The 9,143-nt window shown below is 42.0% G+C and overlaps 1 protein-coding gene across 17 annotated transcripts in view; it reads left to right on the forward strand.

Moving 5' to 3' along the window:
- The window catches only part of tcf7 (transcription factor 7), a 47,864-nt gene extending 39,410 nt beyond the window's left edge, over positions 1-8,454 (forward strand). For 2 of the 17 annotated variants that reach the window (XM_061804106.1, XM_061804107.1), the window contains exons 7-13: positions 1,358-1,477; positions 3,128-3,290; positions 3,667-3,774; positions 3,905-3,937; positions 4,973-5,021; positions 6,813-6,885; positions 8,170-8,454. In XM_061804106.1, coding sequence (XP_061660090.1) covers positions 1,358-1,477; positions 3,128-3,290; positions 3,667-3,774; positions 3,905-3,937; positions 4,973-5,021; positions 6,813-6,885; positions 8,170-8,386 — 763 coding nt within the window. In that variant the 3' untranslated portion in view covers positions 8,387-8,454. Of the gene's footprint in view, positions 1-1,357; positions 1,478-3,127; positions 3,291-3,666; positions 3,775-3,904; positions 3,938-4,972; positions 5,022-5,443; positions 5,500-6,812; positions 6,886-8,145 lie in introns of those variants that run through there. The other 15 variants (XM_061804110.1, XM_061804111.1, XM_061804112.1 and 12 more) reach the window with 11 other exon arrangements.
- The last annotated feature ends 689 nt before the right edge of the window (positions 8,455-9,143 follow it).

Below are 9,143 nucleotides of genomic sequence, written 5' to 3' on the forward strand. Positions count from 1 at the left end.
GTGTGCTGCTTTGTTGTACACGTCCATGAGGCCGGATAACTAAAAATGACTCAAGGGTTTACTACAAGTCAGAGAAAGCATCCTAAATAAGATCAAATTTCACTGTGAAAAATTCTTCCTTTAATCCATTTTTGATGCAAGATAGCAAAAGTGTCATGCCAAAGGAATGTTTCACTCATGGGTTACTCATTTTCGGACCGGTTGCCAGCTTGTGCAGTTTCAAACACACCAAATTATTTTCTTCATCTATTTATTTGATTAGTTTTGATTTGAGTTTCCAGCTCTAAAAGAATTATTGTCATTTCTTATTCCAGTTTTTTTTCTTCTCCTGCGTTGTTAGCTAAAAATGTTTGTTAAGTATTTCAAAAGGGAAATATATGACAAGTCAGTGCAGTTTAAATGTTTTTTTTATATTTTTGATTTTATAGTTAATTATCCGTGTGCCGTTTAAAGATCATTTGGATTTTTAAGTGTATTTGCTTTTATATTTTTTCTTGTTTGCATTTTTTTGTTGCTAGGCTATGTAGATGAAAAAATACATCCATCCATCCATTTTCTCTGCCGCTTATCCTCACGAGGGTTGGGGGAGTCCCGAAGCCAATCCCAGCTGTCATCGGGTAGGAGGCAGGGTGCACCCGAAACTGGTCGCCAGCCATTCGCAGGGCACACGGATACAGACAAACAGTCGCACTTACAATCACACCTCGGGGCAATTTAGAGTGTCCAAATAATGTTGCATGTTTTTGGAATGTGGGAGGTAACTGGAGTGCCCGGAGAAAACCCACGCAGGCACGGAGAAAACATGGAAACTCTACACAGGTGGGATTTGAACCCCAGTCCTCAGAACTGCGAGCCAGACGCTTAACAGCTGCCACACCGTTCCACCGAAATACATCAAATATATATTTTAATTGAAGATTAGCTTGTCCATTGGTGTGAGTGTGAACAATTGTCTGTTTCTATGGCTGGCGATCCGTTTAGGGTGTACCCGGCTTCTCGGTATAGACTCCAGCATACCCGTGACCCGAGTGAGGATAAGCAGGGTAGAAAATGGATGGATGGGATCTGTAGAGCTTCATTGTTGATGCTGCTGCTCTTTTCTAACATCATTAAGCTACCACGCCCTCTAGTGGAGTGTTGCCAGTATGTGTTTGTGTGTCGTGTATAAATCCACATTGAAAGGTACCAAATGGGCTGAGCTAAATTTTGATTGGTGAACAGGGAATGTTACAAGACACCCTGATTGTTGTTCAGCTTCTCATCATACTATTTGGCTTAGCTCCTCTTCACTTTTCGTAATCAAAACTTATGGTTATAATATAAATATTTATATTTGTGTGTACGTGTGGTTGTACAGGTTCTCTCACTCTCTGATGCTGGGCCCGTCCGGCATGCACCCCACAGGCATCCCGCACCCTGCCATAGTGCCCCCTTCAGGCAAACAGGAACACGAGCATTATGACAGGGGCATGTACCCGTAAGTACCAGTCAGTTGGCGAAAACTTGCATACTGGTTTTGTTTTGGGTTCACAGCTGTGCCATTGCTAATAGTATCGTAGTAGTAGGGAAGAACCCCAAACTTTATAAGTTCAGTTCTGATGTCGCGGGTTCGATCCCGGCCCTGCCTGTGTGGAGTTTGCATGTCCTCCCTGTGCCTGCGTGAGTTTTCTCCGGGCACTCCGGTTTCCTCCCACATCCCAAAGACGTGCAATAATAATTGCACACTCTAAATTGTCCCTAGGTGTGATTGTGAGTATGGGTGTTTAACTTAATGTGCCCTGCAATTGGCTGGCAACCAGTTTGGGGTGTACCCCGCATCCTGCCTGTTGACAGCTGGGATAGGCTCAGCACTCCCCGTGACCCTCGTGAGGATAAGTGGCAAAGAAAATGGATGGATGGATAGACTAACCTGGACACCACGGTTTATTGTTAGTGCTCGGTCCAGTTCTAAGGTCACAATTCAAACTTTTACATATTCCAACATGAGTAAACAACTATAAATCACATTTTAAAATAAAGTAACCCTAATTAACGATTGTATAAACAAATGTAAAACTAAGTTTCTTTCGGCTTGTCGCGTCAGGGTTCGCCACAGCATGACATTGCAGATGAACGCTCGTATTTGTTTGGCACAGTTTTTACGCCGGATGGCCTTCCTGACGCAACCCAACTTGGGGAGTAGAGGCCCCAGTGAGATATGAACTCGCAACCCCTGGTTTACCAAACCAATGCTCTAGCCACTGAGTTATGGGGCCTCCTTGTATAAATCTATGTATAAATAATAAATAAATGATTCATAAAACAGGTCTCATTAACCCTGTACTGCGTTTCGTAAGCAGAATGTCATCTCTTTTTTTTTTTTTTTAATTTTGTTTTGCTATGACAAGTCTGGATTACCTCCTGTATTTGTGGACCAGCCAGGACACGGCTGTGTTTTGTGTTTGCACTCACGTCAGTCAGTGCTCATGGTACTCTGCAGAGACATATGAGAGTATCAAAGGCTCCCTTCCTTCAACTTAAAGTCAAACTTCAACCAGAGTTGTGTCATCATTTTGATCATATGTCAACTTGTAAAAAAAAAAGCAAATAACACCTCTGTCGTTGCCATGCTGAACCTGGATCGGTTCCTTTTGTAGTGGCTGTATAGAAACCTAGCTGTCATTTGGAACCCAAGAAGCTCTCGTCCTTTGCACCTGTGCAATCTATTTGTCATGACAAACCGGGTCATTTTGAAAAGTATGAAGAATGAACCCATCCTCCCGAGTGTTCGAGCAATATCCAGCAATGCGACGAGCCGGCATTTTGGCTAACATGAAGGAACAAAGAGCTACCTTCCCGCAGGTAAAAACTAATTGAAAGAAATTAGTCCGCTTGAGCGCGCTACTGCCTCCAACGTCACTTCCTGCTTCTTGTCGAAAACAAATCCCTCGAGAGGATTTTCATGGCAGAAGTTACAAAAAGCCATACGCGTCAAAATCACGTTTTGTGGTGAAAAAAAGGATTGGTCCATACCAGCTGCCGTTTATTCATTAATAACATACTAAAAAAATCATCCACTTCATGACACTTGACATTTAAGGAGCCCAAAACCAATACGTAAGTCTCCATCCTCCTCTCCTCCCATCAGGAAGCCGCACGTAGAGGCCAAGCGGGAGAAGGAGCCCAAGAAGCCCGTCATCAAGAAGCCCCTCAATGCCTTCATGCTCTACATGAAGGAGATGAGGGCCAAGGTCATCGCGGAGTGCACGCTCAAGGAGAGCGCCGCCATCAACCAGATACTCGGACGAAGGGTATGCAAATGCACACAGATGGATGGACAAGAATGAAAGAAAAAAGAAAAAAAATTCTATAATTGCCAAAAACACAGGGAATGCAGCAGGACAAAATATTAAATAGTCACATAGTTTGTGTTCATTCAGATAATATACCATTACTCATATCCAGGATTAAAATGAATTTAAAAATAAGTCATCTGATCATTGTTACCTTCACCTTATATACACGGGGAAGACTTGTCACAAATGCTCAGTTAATTCATAAATTTTATGTGTTATGTGCCACCCCACAATCTAGTATAATAATTTGCAATAGTTTGATGTTTTTATTTGCGATTGCCACGCCTGAAATGAGTTGTGCGTGCGCGTGTGTTTGTGTGTGTGAGTGTAGTGGCATGCGCTGACACGTGAGGAGCAAGCCAAGTACTACGAGCTGGCACGCAAAGAGAGACAACTTCACATGCAACTGTACCCCACCTGGTCTGCACGCGACAACTATGTAAGACCACCGTTACATCTTCATCATGACCATCACCCTCCTCTTCCTCACACACACACACACACACACACATACATACGCATGGCAGCACAGCACTTGTTGCCTTAAGTGTGCTGTTGACCTGTTGCAGGAGGCGGCAGCCGAAAAGAGTAAAGCCGATTGGGTAGGGACTCGTCTTGTCTGTGCTGGGGGAGGGGCGTGGCCAATACGCCAGCGTGCATGAAAGGGATTGTGGGTAAAGCAAACGACGGCCGCACGACGTTCCCTCCGCATGCTTCCTTCCTCGCGAGGGGCGACAGCGGCTTGCATGTTGCTATGGTTACCAGCTCACGCCACAAACACTTTTACGACGACGGTAATGATGATGATGTCGTATTCATACTTGTGGGACACTTAGGGACACCTGTGCTGTTCTATCTAATTATGTCCAATACAAAATTTCCATAATGATCATTTTTCAGGGGTTATCATTAGTTAAGTTATGTTATGCCTTCACTGTTGTACATTTTAACAACAAATAATGAATTACCTAACATCTTTAAGAGGAAAAGCGCATGACATCTGTTATATTTTTAAAAAATGTTATTTTATTTTCAATATATTTTTTTCACATTGGAAATCAACTTTCAAAAAGTAAATTGTTTAGTTAACATTTTAACAAATTATTTTTTAAAATATATATTTAAAAAAAATAAACTGTTTTTAAACTAATGAAATAGTACTCCTTTCAGTGGTGAATATATTTGTTTTATTTTTACATTTATAATATAATGAAGAAAACAGTTTAAATTTACCATTTAATTAAAATATAAAACCAGACTATATGACAAAAATCAAAACTTTTTTTAATGAATTGTGAGAACATACTCTATCATTTACTCATTTAAATTTAAAATTATAAGTGTATGAAAAGTTCTTGTACGTGTTGAAAAAATGTTGTATTATTTATGCCCAACAAAACTTGCCACAATAGAGTTCTGTATTTTTTTTTAATATAAATTGTCTTGTATTGGATGTCATTAGAGTGTCAAGGTGTGCCTAATAAAATGACCGGTGCGAGTTGTCCTGCAAACAAGCTTTTTACTACAAATGTGACCGAAGCTAATTAGCATATTTGTATTATGATTTCTAAACTTAATATTTGCTAATGGTTTGGAATTCTCACCCAGTCAGTCAAATCGTGTTTGTCGTCTTGCAGGGAAAGAAGAAGAGGAGGAAAAGGGAGAAGCAGCAGGACCCCAACACAGGTACAAATGCTAATGCTAAGCTAATAACACGCTAACATCGCAGTAATGCCACATTTTAAACGTACACGCGTATAAATTAAAAGAATTGAACATAACCGCCATCTTGCTTGTGCTAACAGCAAATTCACCATCTTGCTAGTGCTAGTAGTGTAACCGCTACCTTGCTAGTATAATACTATCATACCATACCATGCTAACGTTACAGTTAATGCCACAAGTACAAATAGAAAATTGAGCTAACAGCATAGCTGCCAGTTCACTAGCGCAGGCAGGTAGCTGTTGACCCCGCTATGCTAGCAGTGTTACATCAAACCATGCGAGTAAAGGCAGTATAACTGCTACCTTGCTAGTATAATGCTATCATGTGTTACAACCATACTATGCTAACGTTACAGTTAATGCCGCATCTTAACTGGTCACAGGTACAAATGGCAAAATTGAGCTAACAGCATAGCTGGCAGTTCACTAGCGCAAGCAGGTAACCGTTGACCCCGCTATGCTAGCAACATTACATCCAACCATGTGAGTAAAAGCAGTATAACTGCTACCTTGCTGATATAATACTATGTAATGGATACTACAATTCAATGCAAATGCCACGATAACATTGCATCTTAAACGTCACATAATTAGAAAATTGATGCAACAGCAGAGCAGCAATTTTAGAAAATAATTTTGGGGTGAACAAGGTTTTTCAAAAAAATAAAAAAATGGGTCATTAAAAAATAAATATATAAATGTATATAAATGTAGAACATAAATATAGCGAGGTGCCCTTAAAAGTAAAAGAAACGTTTTTCACACAATCTGTAAAAGATGCAATTTTTCCACCTCTCCCCTTCACTGTGCTGTCTAAAAGGCACCAAGTCGACCCAATATTTTTCCCAGGCCGTATCAGGATTTTTTTTCCCCCTAATGCCCGCTTCTCCTGCCACGCCGTGTTCATCGTCTGACTCATTTTTCATTCGTCAATAACAAAGCCGTCATTTACCAACCTGAGCGGGAATGTCGGGGCCCTGACAGAGTGGAGCAGAGGCTACATTAGGGGAGTTTTACCACGATGGAACAACTCCAGCTCATGCCGGGCTATTGTTGAACACAATTCGCACCTTCAATGTCAACCCGGCAATTTTGCGGCATCGTAAGTGGCAACAGAGATAGAATGGCACCTGCGCGAATGTGACATCTGACACTCACTTCTACAGCTCGATTGTGTTGAAAGCAGTTGTCATACTAAAACTATTTTCTGCCTTTCGAGGTAGTATCACAGCTGAAATAAAAGTTTTGGGCGGCAGATGTATGAAAGCAGTCAGCGGGGTGGAAAAAAAAAACGGGAGTTTAACACCCAAGTCTCACTTTCACACCAAAGCCGATCTGGAAATGTTCCTCCTCAAGTATCAGTTTGGTAACCGACACTTCTCCTTTGCTGGGTTATCGTGTGAAATTACCGTTATCGCGTTGACGATGTTGTTGTTTTTTTGTAGGTTTGTTTTTGGGAGCAGGATCTCTTTGTGAAAAGGGGAAATATCCATTACAGCAGAAACTAACCCAAAATGATGGGATGCAGTGTTGCTACGTGAAACTTTTGCTTGGCTAGGCTTCTGTGTCAAAGGCTGGCTAAATCTCGTTTTCCAGCTCTGATCTCTGCGTGAAAGGACCTGACTAACTCGTGTGTATTAACAGTGTGCGTTTGTTCCTAACGTTTTCACCGCATGGCCGCCATTTTGATGCCTGTTCTTCTCCTTGTGTGTCTTTGGTGGTGGTGGTGGTGGTGGTGTTGTTGCGGCTCAGAGCCTGGCTCCCCTAAGAAATGTCGAGCTCGCTTTGGCCTCAAGCAGCAGACAGATTGGTGCGGTCCCTGCAGGTGTGTAATACCCACCACCACGTACACCACCCGCTCACCTGCTCCACAGCGCCCCCCCTGAGCCCCATTTCAGCCTGTCCGACAAGACAAAGACTGACTTCGATTCCGCATTTGTTGGTGTTGACGGCTCACTGCTTGCTAACGCTTCTAGCCTCTATGCTAACTATTCTAATTCTGCTCAGAAAAGTCATTTTATTGAGTTATGGAAGGGACTATAGGTATATAGTAATACATGTGTATGTATAAGTAAATCTGGATTTGATATTTTTTAAAAATGTTACTCATATAGGGATTTTATTGGGCGGCATGGTTTCGCAGCTGTAGATTGCTTGCAGTTCTGGGGACCGTGGTTCAATCCCGGACCCCCCTGTGCGGAGTTTGCATGTTTGCGCCGTGCCTGTGTGGCTTTTCTCCGGGCACTCCGGTTTCCTCCCACATCCCCAAAACATGCATTAATTGGACACTCTAAATTGCCCGTAGGTGTGATTGTGTGAATGTATGTTTGTTTCTATGTTCCTTGTGATTGGCTGGCAACCAGTTCAGGGTGTGCCCCGCATCCTGCCCGATGACAGCTGGGATTTGCTCCAGCACTCCTGCGCCACTCGTGAGGATGGATGGATTTTATTGTGAATATGCATCTGTCCATTTTCTTTGCCGCTAATACTCACGTGGGTCACGAGGAGTGCTGGAGCCTATCCCAACTGTCAACGGGAAAGAGGCGGGGAACTGGTCGCCAGCCAATCGCAGGGCACGTGAAGACAAACAGTCACACCCACAGTCACACCTCGGGGCAATTTAGAGTGTCCAATTAATGTTGAAGGTTTTTGGGGATGTGGGAGGAAACCGGAGTGCCCGGAGAAAACCCACGCAGGCACAGGGGAGAACATGCAAACTCCACACAGGTGGGGCTGGGATTTGAACCCTGTTCCTCAGAACTGTGAGCCAAATGTGCTAACCAGTCACCCGCCGTGCCCATTGCAAGTATATATTGAAAGAAATAATAATAAATCAGTCATACATATATTTTCTTTTTATTTAGATTGCTGTAAGTAGTTTTCATTGACAATTAATTTTATTTTACATTAAAATGAGGAAAAAGGGTGATATTTTTCAGTATGAAGTAAAATAGAACTCAAAGTTATAGTTCTGTATAACTAGTATAGTTGTTCCAGACGGCTGTGTTGTACTTGTGTATGTTTTGTGTGGTACTGTTTGTATTTCTTTGGTTATTGACGTTGTGCCATCCGGGTTTATTCCCAGATAACTGTCTGTGACTGTCCTTAGGAGGAAGAAGAAGTGCGTTCGCTACCTTCAAGGAGGAGGCTGCGCGAGCCCAACTTGTTCACATTTAAGTGCCGTAGACTCCACGCCGCCACCCTCGCCCGGCACCGTGGCCCGGAGACCCCATTTCCACCAGCATCAGCAGTGCACTTCTCACCCCCTTTCTTCCACAAGCCCGGGCAAACGAAAGCACCCGGAGCAGCCGCCGTCGGCCACGTGACTCGGCTCGCTCGCTCGCTCGCTTTCCTCAGCGGGCGAGGGGGGGGGGGGATTCGTATCAAAAAGTGTATTTACAGCAGGGAAATGTTGCATTGTTCCGGGGGGGGGGGGGGGGGGGGGGGACGTCCACACAAACACAGATTGTTAGCCTAATAGCATACTTGTCTTTTTTTTTTTTTTTGTATTTTTGTGTGTGGAAAACAAGAAAAAAAATTAACAAAGGCAGAAAAGTCCCAATGCCTCAAGTCAATTTTTGCGGAACTTAATGACTTAGAATATACACAAACAAACAAAAACTTTGACTGGGAACATTAGTATTTTTTATTTATATTGTGCTGATAAGATGATAGAAATGGCATTGGCTAACTGTGCTATGAGGTTAACAACATTTTCTTTCAAAACACTTTTCTATTCTGTTTTCTACATCCATTTTTATAACTGCATCGATAGGAACAGATTTTATTTTGTCGTCAAAAATTGGACAATAGTATAATCGCTCAAATTAAATAATCTAAAAACTACATTTTTTTTGCATACACAGAAGACAGATTTTTTTTTTTTTAGATAAAAAATTTAAATATAATTGGAACTTTTTGCCCATTTTTTTGGTCCAGTGCCAGGACACAAATTTTATATTTTAGTAAAAAAATGCTTTAAAAATCTACTTAAATACTGCATGTAAGTAAAATTTGAAAAATACCTTTTTTTGTATGTAGAAGGGATTTTTTTTTAGCTAAAATTATAAAATCTTGGGAAAA

This window comes from Syngnathoides biaculeatus, chromosome 18 (genome assembly GCF_019802595.1).
Source record: "Syngnathoides biaculeatus isolate LvHL_M chromosome 18, ASM1980259v1, whole genome shotgun sequence".
Taxonomy (NCBI): domain Eukaryota; kingdom Metazoa; phylum Chordata; class Actinopteri; order Syngnathiformes; family Syngnathidae; genus Syngnathoides; species Syngnathoides biaculeatus.